This window comes from Amaranthus tricolor, chromosome 1, assembly GCF_026212465.1.
Source record: "Amaranthus tricolor cultivar Red isolate AtriRed21 chromosome 1, ASM2621246v1, whole genome shotgun sequence".
In the NCBI taxonomy this organism is placed as follows: domain Eukaryota; kingdom Viridiplantae; phylum Streptophyta; class Magnoliopsida; order Caryophyllales; family Amaranthaceae; genus Amaranthus; species Amaranthus tricolor.
The window spans coordinates 6,335,764-6,349,682 of record NC_080047.1 but is presented as its reverse complement, the minus strand read 5'-3'; the positions used below and the strand labels follow the sequence as shown (position 1 = coordinate 6,349,682).

The 13,919-nt window shown below is 31.7% G+C and overlaps 1 protein-coding gene across 1 annotated transcript; it reads left to right on the top strand.

The window, feature by feature from the left end:
• Positions 1-1,223: 1,223 nt before the first annotated feature.
• On the top strand, positions 1,224-8,133 carry LOC130812624 (uncharacterized). Its single transcript, XM_057678159.1, has 10 exons — positions 1,224-1,590; positions 3,122-3,187; positions 3,419-3,599; positions 4,512-4,708; positions 5,115-5,165; positions 5,251-5,342; positions 6,844-6,977; positions 7,094-7,188; positions 7,309-7,413; positions 7,925-8,133. Exons 1-10 carry the CDS (start codon positions 1,270-1,272, stop codon positions 8,060-8,062), a joined length of 1,380 nt encoding a protein of 459 aa, XP_057534142.1. The 5' UTR covers positions 1,224-1,269; the 3' UTR covers positions 8,063-8,133.
• Positions 8,134-13,919: the final 5,786 nt, after the last annotated feature.

Here is a 13,919-nt window from a genome sequence, read left to right as displayed (position 1 = left end):
CATATTTTAGACTACTGATGTACCCGTAGTTTACCTCTTTGTGTTTTTGCCATCTTGCTTCTCTCTTTTCTTTTATTAGTTTTTTTGTCCCCTTTTATTTTGTAGTTAGGTCTACTTATTTTTATTTATAGGCCTTTATTTTATCTATCTGTGTAGCTACGTCTTCGTTTCTTTCCGTTTCTTTCTCGAGCCGGGAGACTCTTTTAGTCGCGCTCTTTTTTATGGGTATGAGTTGCCACCGTCCTTCCCTCCTCAGATCCTGTCTATATTTTTTTTATGAGTGGGATATATTGGGTAGGATGATAAAAATGATGAAATTAAACTCACACATTATTTTTTATTACCCAAAATAATTAGTTATCTCTATATTTACCTCTCATTATTATTTGAACATTTTATTTTAGTTAGTAATTATCATCATATTATTATGATAAGATTTGGCAAATGAATATTTTATTTTTTAATATAACTTTTGACTTTTGTCTTTTTAGTCGGTAAAATAGTTGATAAATAACTTTTAAGCTAAAAGCAAAAAAATTACTTATATTAGCTTTTTACTTTTTAACATATTTTCCCCTGTTTGTTTTACCAAACATCATCTCTGTGAAATAGGACTTAACACAACTATCAAATCAATTAATATTTTTTGGCTGGTTAAATCAGCCTGCAACTCTAGGTCTCCAGTTAACAATTTTAGGTAATAAATATTTGCCAAACATACTCATTACATTTATTATTATTAAATTAAATAAATCTTTGTAAATTGTAATGTTCTCTTTGTACCTCATATCATCAAAAATCTTATATCAATTTATATCTATTGTATTTGCACTTATGGTTTCTCAATCAAAAAACTTAATAGGAGTGCTTCCAATATCCAAAACCCAAAGCTTAGGCCCTAAGCCCAAACCTCTAAACACGTTGCCCAAGTTACAGACTGAAAGGGCTATAGAGCTAGAGATGATTGTTTGTGTTATCAGGTTGATTTAAAGTCAGACGTATCAGGTGAGTTTAAATCAAGTTCAATATATATTATTTTTATTAATTTTTATATATTTTAAATTCATTTTAAAGTCAAATTAAATTTATATGTTAAATTTGTTTGGTTACAATTTTGGATAAACATCTCGTGAATATTGTTTGAATACATTTGGATTTTAGGGCAAACATAAATAAAAACAAAAAAGTTTATTTGGGCAAGAATAAATATCGTTCTGGCAATTCATTCCCATCTAAACAATTGGATTATAGACCTTAGCAGAAACCAAAATGGCGTCATATCTGTCGATGGACATTGCCAAAGCTACAACCTTTTTAACCCTTGCTACTAAACGTACCAATTTCCATTATCCTCTTTGTAAACCTAGATTTTCTTTCTCCCCTTTTCACTATAAACCCTTAAAGTCTCTATCTTTTTCTCTTTCCCGTCATTCTTCTAAAACTTATAGTTTCAGTCAGAAAACACGCAGATTTTCTGTCTCTGCTTCTTCTACTGCTGCTACCGAGAGTACTGATGATGTTGCCACTAAAATTCCCCCTGACGATAGAATTCCTGCTACTATTATTACTGGGTTTTTGGGTTCTGGAAAGGTATTGTTTTTGGTTGTTTATTGATCGTTTTCAATTTCTTTTTTGTGGGGTTTTTTTAATTGGTTATTTTTACTCCTTTTGTGGTTTTTTAAAATAGTGAACGGGTGCTTTCTTATGCTATATTATTGTTTATGGTTGTTTATTGATTGCTTTTCTATATTCAATTTTCATTTTCTGGGATTTTTATTGGTAAAGTTCACTATCTTTGTTGAATGAAAGTATGTGGGCAATTTTTATTTTTGAAATAGGGAATGGGTGCTTCTTTGTTGTTGGATAGTTTATTGCAATCAGAACTATTGAAAACCCTAATTCTCTTATGGAAGACAGTGGCTTAGGATTTTATACTCCAACATATGATTTATCTCTGATTGAGCGACCCTTAGCATGTATAGGCATAGCCGTATAGGCAGTTATCACTTTAGTGTTATTGACACAATATCATGTTTGTAGTCTTGTGACTGGATAAATAACTCTTGGGTGTTGATGATGGAGGTTTGGATATGTTGGTGAATGAGTGTGAGCATTGGCATTGCGCTGTGGATGCATGGGAGCTAGTTGTAGTGTTGGTGTTGCATCGGAGGCTTGGTATCTTGGTGTGCCCATGCTCGAATGAGTTGCTTAGAAGTTAGAAGGAAAGTAGGTTGGAGTGGTGGATTGGTTTTGAGCACGAAGCTTAGATGAGCATGCCACAATGATCGGGAGGGTATGCCATCTCGAGCGAGCAGTTAATCAGTGCGCGTTCTGCAGTGCTCTTGCAAGTGCTCGGATGAGCGGACTGTGTGGCCAGATGAGCAAGAGTCCCTGCTTGCATGTTTTTGAGAAATAAATCCGGTTTTATTTCTTGAAAATATATTTACCCAAGCCTTGCTGAACACAAAGAGAGAGAAATTGTAGAGAAAAGTAAAAGCAATAAGTTAGGGTTTGAGTTAGTACTTCTCCTGGAAATCCTTGGGTCTTTGCGAGTGAAATTAGTGAGATTCTTGTGTGTCATCTCATTTAAACACTAAGCAATCATTAATTCAATTGGTTCCCCTATTTGGGTGGGTTTTACTCCATATTGGATTTGCTCGACAAATTTTCTTAGCTCCCAAAATTTGTTCTCGTTCTCTTGTTCTTCATCTATAAATGTTGTTTCTTATTCATTTACTCTTCAATTATTCTTACTTTTTATAGTTCTTGTAAGCACTTGATTGTGGGTACAAAACCCCAAGTTGTTAGCCACTTAGTCACAATGTTGTTGTAATGCATTTCTCCTGATGAGTTGTAAGTTCTGATCAACACATATAGGTCAACATTCACATACGATAACGTTTGACTTTGCATATAGGAATTAACAGATATAGTCTAATAGACAAGTAAATTCTCGTCTAGCTTTAATTTTGTCCAATGGCTATAGCTTGTTAAGGGTTTTCTAGTTTAAGTTTGCATGTAATTTGAGCTAAATAATGCTCAGATTTTTCTGTATAGTCCGTTCTTTATAACATCGCCACCTATTGTTTTCAGACACTTATTTATAATTTATCTATGGCAGACCACATTGTTGAACCATATATTGACCGCTGATCACGGGAAGCGTATTGCAGTTATCGAGAACGAGGTACATATACATTTTAGATTACTTTTATTGCATCAATGATGCTTTGCAATGTCTGTTCTGTTTAATAGTATTAAGAAAATTTTATTTCATGCTTGCCCAGTGCAGCAAATGTCAATTTGTTTTTGAAGAAGGTTACATTTGTTGATTAAAGTTCTTGAAAATGATAATTTTATTTGATAGTGAATTATATGATTTGATCTATCGTATATTTGTTCCTTTTGAACGTGACAGTTTGGTGAAGTAGACATTGATGGTTCTTTGGTTGCTGCTAAAGCTATTGGAGCTGAGGACATTGTTATGCTCAATAATGGATGCTTATGCTGCACTGTGAGGGGTGATCTAGTGAGGATGATCGGAGAATTAGTTAATAAGAAGAAAGGAAAATTCGATCATATTGTGATTGAAACCACAGGTATACTAAAGTTATGCAAATATTTTTACATCTTCCTTTCTTTCTTTGTTTGATTGAGTGTTAGTGGAGTGATTAGGAAAACTGTAGACATGAAAAATGTCGCTAAAAGATTGAAAATACACTCTCTAAACCCTTGACGTAAATCCTCTTTTATAGAGGGAGGTTACTTGAGAAGCCCTAAATCTAACCTAAGAAATAATAAAAATAAATAAAAGAAAATAAGTCAATACTAACTAAATCATGAAAGTTAACTAGGAAGGTGATGAGTCGCCGCCGTCGCTTTGGTGCCACCCTTGAATGATGACTCTAGAAGATTAGCGGCGAGTCGGTGACTTGTCGCGCCTTTTTCTTGGGCGGTGAGTCGTGGCTGTTGTTGCATGAGCTTGACGACAACTGGGCTGCTTGTGGGCCTGTGGCGCTCACGCCTTCTTCACTTGTTAGGAGTTTTAGGTCATTTCTTGAAGCCTTCACCCTCTTATAACTCTCCATGGTCATGTTAATTGTCATAATTCCTCTAATTTCACCTCAAAACACAACAAAATATTACAATTATGATCATTAGGTGAAATTACACAAATATATCACAAAATCAAGCAAAATGGACCTAATACTACACCAAAAAAGAGTATAAATGCCATGAATAAGTGCAAATAATTGCACTTATCAATTTTGTAGTTGAAATGAGTAGATCTTAAAGTTAAATGTAAATTAGGTCGGAAACAGGGAACTGGGGATGGACAATTACGACAATGTGTATGGGTTATAAAACAAATTCACTTATAAATTTATTACGTTACTATCAGTTACATTTACGTGTCAAATGAATTGTCTGGGTTATACTCTTATCTATTGGATTTACAATATCACGGGCTATATTTTATCTTTGTTCCATTGTTATGTTGCACTATACAGGCTTGGCAAATCCTGCCCCTATCATTCAGACGTTTTATGCCGAAGATGTAATATTTAACGACGTGAAGTTAGATGGTGTTGTCACATTGGTTGATGCTAAACATGTGGGATTACACTTAGACGAGGTTAAGCCTGATGGAGTTGTAAATGAGGCTGTAGAACAAATTGCTTATGCTGATCGTATAATAGTGAATAAGGTACTATAGTATTTATAAAAAATAATTCAATTATTTGTATCATCTCCATCTTCTATTTCTCTATAGCTTTTCATTGCATTTTCTTTTGATTTTGGATTATTCTGTTTATCATAAATATATATATATAGGATCCTGACTTTGTTGCAAAAAAATTATATGTAGTCTTGTGTGAATGTAGTAGTTTCTCCTTGTATGTTACATTCTGAAGTTCAGTCACTGTTTGTATGGACAATGTCAAATAAGTGAGCATCATTAGAAAATGACCACCAATAGTTTAAGGTTAATAAAAATTTTCCTTACTTTGTTTTACTTTTGGTCATTAAGTTTTTGTTTGTCGGTCAAGATAATTGAAGCCTGCTAATGTTTTATATTTTAATAATCTTCTAATCATGAATTGTTGTGCCAGACTGATCTTGTCGAAGAGCCAGATATTAATTCTTTAACACAACGAATAAAGGTCTGTATACTTTCCTTATCTTTATGTCTTTAGCTTTCAACAATTTTCAGATTTTTGATGAATGTGCTGATTGTTAATCATGCAGAAAATTAACCGTATGGCTAATTTAAGGCGAACACAATTCGGAAAAGTTGACCTGGATTATGTTCTTGGAGTTGGTGGTTTTGACTTGGAAAGGTGATACTCTTCTTCTCATCTATGTATACTTTGTGAATATAAATTCTTCCGTGTCCTTATTTCATTTTTGACCATTGTGTGTAGTAATAAATTGATAGTTGATACCCCATATATGGATTTATTTCATCTTTTGTACTTCAACAGTTCAACCACAGCGTATGTTTATTGTGGTTTAGTGAATTGACTAAAACATACTCAATGTCAATTATCATGGATATGAAGGATTTGAGTTGGTAGAAAATCGAAATGAATAGAAAAAAATACTTCATATGGATGATCATTGGAAACAATCAGCGGACCCCAATCTTTTGGTATTTAGGCTTTGACATTATTATTGTTGTGACTCCCTGAACCCCTCAACCTCGCTAATAAAAAGTTACTAATATAAGACGAATGCTGTCCTTAATTAAACAGAAAGGAGCTTGAAGACCAAATAATAAGCCCTCATTTGAAACGATGATTGGAATGAATCTCGCTCAGTAAGACAATACTGAAGAAAGTCTTCCACAAATTTGACAGATATCAACAGAGGCATAACCATTTAATCATATTAATAACGCAAAGGGAGGATGTTTTGTAAAATGTCTCGCAGCTTAACAATAATATGACAAAATGTCAATAATTATTTTAAATGGGATTTGGATTGTACTGTTTACTGTATCCTGGCTACTTGTATTTGGTTACCGAGAGTTTGCTTGATATTATAAACTATCATACTTGTCACAATATAATCGTCCTTAATAAAGTGTTGTTGAAATGTTGTTATCCATTAATAATGGACTTGGTCGTGAACTCGTGTTATCTATATCTTAATGAGTAATTTTCTATTTATTCCATTTCTAATCAAATTGAAATCACCCTTCTAAGCTATCAGAATCCTTTCATAATACTCACATCAACTTGGAACTACATGCATCTAGACCACCTTTCCCTTAGATCATTTTGCTCTTTTACTTTTCTGAAGAGCCTTTGGCATCCTACTTGTCATCTTTCTCCATTCTATCGTAAAATCTTCTATATTGCTCACTGGATCAACCTAAAGAGATAATTTGTCGCAATTTTAAATCTATATCTAAGAAATCATAGTGGTAAATGTAAATGATTTTGGCCTAAAGTTGGATAAGTAAGGGTTGAATAATTGCTTGTCGGGGGCGAAGTCATTTGTACATTTGTAAATCTTTAGAATTCAGAAGAAGGCATTGTATTTCATGCAAACTGTCTTTGATTTGCCTTGTTGCGGCAAGTTACTTGTGCAAGGGGTGGCCATAAGCTGCTCGTGCTTGCAGCTGTCTTGTGGGCAGGGGTTAGTGGTGGTGGTGATGGCTGCAATAACATTTTTTGCTAGAAACTCTTTATTTATAGTTGAAATTAGGCATCTATTAATCATGCTTTGAGACCTTGTTCTAAGATGCTTAAATTATAAGTCCTAAAATATTTTTGTCGCAAGAAGGATTATTTCTAGTAGTATTTATTCAACTGGTTTTTGTTGGACGATTGACAGGATAGAGAGTGCAGTTACAGATGAAAGTTCGAAAGAAGATCACGATTGTCATGATCATGATTGTCAAAATCCTGATCACCACCACCATCATCATCATGATCATCACCATGAACACACATCTGAACATGAGCATGGTAACGGTTGAATTTTCCTTCATCGTTCTTTGTTTTATGGGCTTTCTACACAAATCTGAACAGAAAAAGAAATCGATGAGTAATTATCTGTGCTTCATGTTTAATGCCAACTGCAGGACATCATCACGATCATCATTCACATGATCACACTCATGATCCGGGGGTTTCTTCAGTCAGCATTGTTTGTGAAGGGAGTCTTGACCTTGATAAGGTTAGTGTTTGGGGTTAGCGACGCACAAATTAGGCCGACATTTTTTCTTGTGATATTATGTATAAAAGCCGGTTGCTTTTACAATTCTTAGCTTGTCTGAATCCGCTGTCATTTTTTCAGGCCAATATGTGGTTAGGCACTTTATTACTTGAACGAAGTGAAGACATATATAGGATGAAAGGTCTTTTGTCTGTTCAGGGTATGGATGAAAGATTTGTATTTCAGGTATATTGTCCTTCTATATTAAGCCACATAATGTAATGAATTGGTTTAGCTATTTTCGTATGATTGAAGAAAAGATGAGAAAAATGTGAAAACTATAGGGAATAGCTTGTACTAATGGCAGGAAAATATTGGGGTGTTTGGCAAATAACTGATAGTTGATAGTTTACAGTTGATTGAGGTGATTGATTTGACCAACTAATATGCTGCTTAGTGCAATTTGTTCAAATTTAGCTGATTTTGTCCCAATAAGCACCCCGAATCAGTTGAGTTACCAAACACTATTTTTAGTTGATTTGACCCAACATGCCGCTTGGTGCAAACTTGTCTTAATTTTGCCTCTTTTGTTCTCTTGTATCAAGAATTATGTTTTTGGATTGACTGCGAATGATACACATACATGTGAGCTTTGCATTATATCGACGGTTAATCGTTGTGGCGTATATTTACAAATGTTGTTGTCGTTCTGCTGTGATCTGTGGGAAGCTGAAGACTAGTGTGTTCATTTGTACAGGGTGTTCATGACATATTTCAGGGTTCACCAGATCGACCATGGGGACCGAATGAGACACGCATCAACAAATTAGTATTCATCGGAAAGAACTTGGACGCTCACGAACTGGAAAAGGGATTTAAAGCCTGCTTATTATGATGCAATCTATTACTACCTCAATACTAGTTTTTTTTTTTTTTTTTTTTATTTGGGAGAATCATAATGAACAATAATAATACTTAAAAGAGTTTCATTAGATGGTTATCTAAGTAATGCAATATTATTGGACTCTGGAGTTCATATGCCTGGAACTTGTATTTTGTGGCTAATGACTTTTTTTTTTTTTTTTTTTTCCTTCTAATATTCTGATTAGGCTATTGTTCCATGTATATCATCACTTTTGGAGTCTTGTATCTCTTATCTATGAAAATTGTAAGGTACTTCTTCTGTTCCATTTATTTTTATTTTTATTGGTGAATAAGATAAATAATAACAAATGGATCGAATAAAACATAAGTGAATGAGATTGAAAGAGAAAAATTAATTTATGGATGCGAATAAAAGAGAATTGTGAAATCATTATCAAAAGATAGTTGGTGTAATGTAAGTGATATAATCCAAAATTGAAATTTGATGCAAATTAGATGAAACAAGAAACATAGAAAACTATTAAACCAAATATGTTAATTGTAACACAAAAGTTATATAACTCGTCTTATATGAGATCATCTCATCATACGGATTCATAACAACAACCCGTTTAATTTAAACTAAAAATAACTAGTTTCTCATTTGCGCGTGAGAAAAACTTGAAGAAAAATAATGTTTAGCGGTTAAATAGGAAAAACTAATCAAAACAAAAAAACTACATTAGTGTAACTGTGTAACTACTTCATCGTTTAAAACATCAACATTCAAAAATGATATTAACTGTGTACTTTTAATCGGTGAGTTATCACTTTAAAGTTCTTCGTGAATAATTTAAGGATGTTATTGATCACTTAAGTGCTCACTTTGAAGTTATCGCTAACAATCTTATTAAAATGTCTACTTGTAAGTAATAAGTGATCACTTAAGACAATAAGTGATAAATTTTAGGTTATAAGGGATCACTTTAAGGTTTTAAGTGATTGATTGAAGGTTGTTAGTGAATACTTTAAGGTTGTTACTAATCACTTTAAGGTTATAAATTCTCTCTTGAACATTATAAGCGATTAGTCTAAGGTTATATGTGATTAGTTTAAGGGAGTGTTTGGTTTGGTAAAATTTTAAGATGGAAACGGAAATAAATAATGGATGCCGTTACTACTTGTTTGTTTGACATAAAAAGTAACATAATAGATTATCAAGCGGTAATGGATTACGTTACTTTGTAACCGCAAATGATCCAGTGAAACAAATTTTTTATTGGTTTATTTCCGTTACTTAGTATACTTACCAAATAAAATTTCAAAGTAACACTATTGGTTTCCTTACCACACTTTTATTAGTTTTGATTCCCTTTCCATTACAATTACTATACCAAACACCCTCTAAGTTTATAATTTTCCTACTTAGCTTTAACATAGTAAGTGAAGCCAAAAAAACAAATAAATAAAAAAATAAAAAATTCTTATACCCGTTACCACCAAGATTACAACAGTTGCTTAAAAATGCACAATCAAAATATATATCCTTAAAATGCTCACTTAAAACCTTAAAATGTTCATTTAATTACGTAAAGTAATCACTTATAAACTTATGGTAAGCACTTATAGTTTAAAGATTGTAATTGATTTTTATAAACTGAAACTATAAGGTTATAAATAATCATTATAAGGTTAAGTAATCACATTATAAACCTTTAGTGCTTACTGTAGGTTATAAGTGATCACATTAAATTTGTAATAAGTAACCACTTTAAAATTATAAGTGATAATCAGTGAATTAAATTAAAATTTGACGGGATTGGATTGGTTAATTATATGCTCAGGAATGAGATATATTGAAAGAATGCACTAATTGATCCAAAAAATACACGAGTAAATGGGGTAGCTAAGGAAGTAAGTAGCTCTTAGTTGTACACTAATTAGAAAATGCTAATAATATTAGTTAATGTTAGATATTTGTTAAAATTCCCACGTGTTATACGTGATTACCCAAAAAATCCAATTCTAAGTTTGCAATCACTTCAGTTATATAAGTTTATAATGTTTAGTGACCGTTTCTTATCTTTTAGGTATCTAGGCAAACTAAAATTTCATAGTAGTGGGCCCATATATTAGTTTTTGCTCATTTAATCATTGAAATAATAAAGTAAGTTTTGAAGTTAAAAATTACACCTAATAAAAAAATAACTGTTTGTATTTTATATTATTAACATTTATAATTATTGGGCTATAATAAAGTTATAATTTTACAAATCATTTTTAGAACATGATGTTCTATATTTTACATGACAGTATCGTTGAGTTAAAACTCTAAACCCTACACAAATAGCTACTTTGCGTAGGCTCAAAATCAACCCGAATAATGTTCATATAATATTTAAAATTTAGTGGAGCTCATAGGCCCTCCGCCCTATCTCCTACGCTACGTTAGGACTATAAATTAATATTTAATATATATAGTACCCCTTTTCTATAAAGTTCGCCTTATTATATTTTTAGATTGCCTATTAAATTTGTTTAGTGTTTATTTTGATTATGATATATATATTTTATGTATTTTCATCTACATATTAAACTTAACTTTTTATGTTATCCTCATATTTTGCTCCACTTGACTCTTTTGACTTTGAAATATATATTTATTTTTTGAAATTTATTATTGAGGAAAAATTATATAGTACTATACTTGACATAAAAATCGAAAAAAACACTGTTAAATTTATGAGTCTTTATTGCTTTCATTAATTACTGATAGAAGTTTTGAGCGCATGGGAAATTTATAGTTGGACCCAAATAAATATTGTATTGCATTAAGTGAATACAAATATTTGATTATATCATAATTTGTACAAGAATATTTTTGGTGGAACACTTGTTCCACACCTATACACTATTCGCTTATGTTTTCATGTGAGCTCATGTCTCACTTTATCTCTCACATCTCTCATTATAAGATGTACATCTCTTGTGCACATCATTGATGCACACCCACCCTAGTAAGCCAAACAATCTATTTATACTAAAGTGTAGGGAGTTTGAGAAGTTTATTATACAAATTTATATTTCTCTAGAATATTCTTATATATTTACTCTTCTAGATTTTTCTATCATTATTTTAATTTTTTAGGCTCAATTTAATCTAATTTATTTTAGTTTTTTCATATTACATTCCATCACGACACTAAATTTTCGCTAGCTGTTTTTTATATATAACAAACAATCCTCAAAGAAAAAAGTTTATTTAGATTAATCTATAGTTGATGTTATTTTGACAATACCAAGCATACTAAGGCAATGCATAATCAATGGCGGATATAAGACTCAAACTCGTGGAAGCACCATCACAAAAACAATTCAATACAAAGTATATTTATGATTTATGATCGAATCCAAATCATAAATATATATACTACTCCAATGTTCCCCAGGAAAGCATGGTCATTAGCATATATGATAGTATATACAACTTCAGTGTCTAATCAAATTTACCTCACCATTTTTTACTCCCTCCACACCAATATAAATGTCCCATTTACTTGAGCACGGATATTAAGAGTGGTGTGGGATCCATTGAAAAAGTGGTAGTAGAGTAAGTAGTGAAGGGTAAGTAGTAAAGGGTAGTTGGGTAAGTAAGATATATGGGGGTACATTCGTAATTACTTGTGTGAACTAAGGATTTTTAGGTAAAAAAAAGATAGACAAAAATAAAAATGGGACAAATGATATGGTTTTGCCAAAAAAGAAAATGGGACATTTATATTGGTGTGGAGGGAGCATACCGTTTTATTAAATTTATCTATTTTTATTTTTAACCATGACCAACACTACTTTAATTCTAATCACCACATTTTTTCCATAAAAAATCACTTGATTCATTATTTTTTTAAAAAATTTTTCCACCAATTATCGAGACAAAATTGATAAGATAGAGTAACTTATATCATAAATGTTAACTTTAAATGTTAACTTTACCATAAAAAAGACATTATTAATTTATTATATATAATATATCAACCCTAACAAATGTAGGCCCTCCATTCTAAAAAGCTAGGAAATAGAATATATAAAAAAAAATAAAACATAAAGATGATCAAGTACTATAAATAGGGTACATCCCAAGTGAGGAAATGGTATAGAAACTAAAACCCTAATTAAATAGTAAGAAGAAAACCCAAAATAAGTATTAGTCCAAGTCAAGCTAGAAAGACAAAAATGGAGAGGATCTCAATTAACAAACTTGCTCTACTTGTTTTAGCAATACTCTTATTGCTCACTACTAAAACAGGTTTTTCATTTTTTTTTTATGAATTTACTTTTTGTAAAGTTGTCGATTTAGTAAATTGAAAGAAACAAAAAAGTGTCATTTACAACTCTGTTTTCACCTAGACAATTGTTCGACTACACTCTATGTTTTAGTTTTCATGCATCTTGTCAGTTTGATGTCATTATAATAATTTAAAATGCATATCACGTCTTGTCTTAATTAGAGAATAAATATCACTTTTCAAGAATATCAGATTTAATTTTCACCTAGTCTCTTCCCTCACCCCAACCTACACCATAATAAAGATATACTGCCCTTGTCCTTGTTTGTTATTTTCATTTTTTCCAAATGAAAATTTCACAATGTTATTCTCATATTAAATCTTTCCATTTTGGAGAGATCTTGTACAAAAATAACCTAGCTATTTAAGAATATCACATATTTACCTGTTGGACCTCTTAGGTTTTAATGATGACTACACTTTAAGTAAACAAATATATTTTTAGAGATTGGTTGTAGGTCGATATCTGGTCATGATTAAGATCGTTGATGGTACCTATGACTTGGTCTATGAACATGTACTTGTCTAAGGAATCCAAATAAGTTAGAAAAGGTATATCGCTTAGGATGTCAAATGTAGACAGGAGGTCTACTGTTCCCAAGTTTGATGTCAAATGTAGATAATACGTCTGCTGAAATTCTGATTATTATTATATTTTCTTATTTTTAGTTGATGTATTAGTTAAAATTAGTTTGTTGCATTATTTAATTAATTATTAAGTTAATTGGAAAAATATTTTCTAACCACTTAACGTATGATTTTCTAAATCCTTTTTATTAGGCTTTTGTTTCGGATCTATATTTAGTGAATAACTAATTAGCTAAATATAGTGAAGGGAACAATAGCTGATTTTAAGGTATCCTTAGCTATTATTAGTGAAAGGTAACCGTGTCTATTATTGGAAAAGGGAACCATAGCTAATTTTAGTTAAAGGGAACCGTAAGCTATTATTAGTATAGGGGAACTATAACTAATTTGCCTATTATTAGTAAATGGGAACGGTAACTATTGTTAGGAAACCGTGGCTTTGATTTAATCAAATGTACGCCTATTTTTCCTTTTGTTAAGGTAATAACCGTAGGTTTGACCTTACTAATTGAGATCCATATTATTCTCCTTTTTATTTGGGAGAAGGGAATAGTGGGTAGTTACCTCCATTTTATTAGGAAAATTGACTCTATAAATAGAGGATTCGATTGTTCCTCAAATTATGCATTCGTATGAGCTATTAACTTCATACGTTATTTTTGGAAAATCAACAAGAAATATTTTGTTCAAAAATTGCCAATTAACTTACAATATTTTCTTGTGCAACTCATTGATTTTATCTTTAGAGAATTTTATCCTTGTGTAAGGGTTTTTGAGAGAGTTATTGTAACTAGACTTGGGTGAGTCTAGGGAAGAATTAGATAGCTTCTAGTGAAGCTAGAGAAGAGATTAGCTTTGAGTAGAGCTAAGAGAGTTGCTTTGAGTGAAGCAATTGAAAAGAGAAGTTGGCCTAGTGGAGTACGCTTCGAGTGAAGCAAGGTGTTTAATGTAATT

What these genes read in the sequence shown, in the direction of transcription:
- LOC130812624 (XM_057678159.1), top strand. Translation starts at nt 1,270, where the DNA reads ATGGCGTCATATCTGTCGATGGACATTGCCAAAGCTACAACCTTTTTA. An exon ending in TATTGTGATTGAAACCACAG is followed by an intron (nt 3,600 to 4,511) that starts GTATACTAAAGT and finishes TGCACTATACAG; the next exon opens with GCTTGGCAAATCCTGCCCCT. An exon ending in ATGAAAGATTTGTATTTCAG is followed by an intron (nt 7,414 to 7,924) that starts GTATATTGTCCT and finishes TCATTTGTACAG; the next exon opens with GGTGTTCATGACATATTTCA.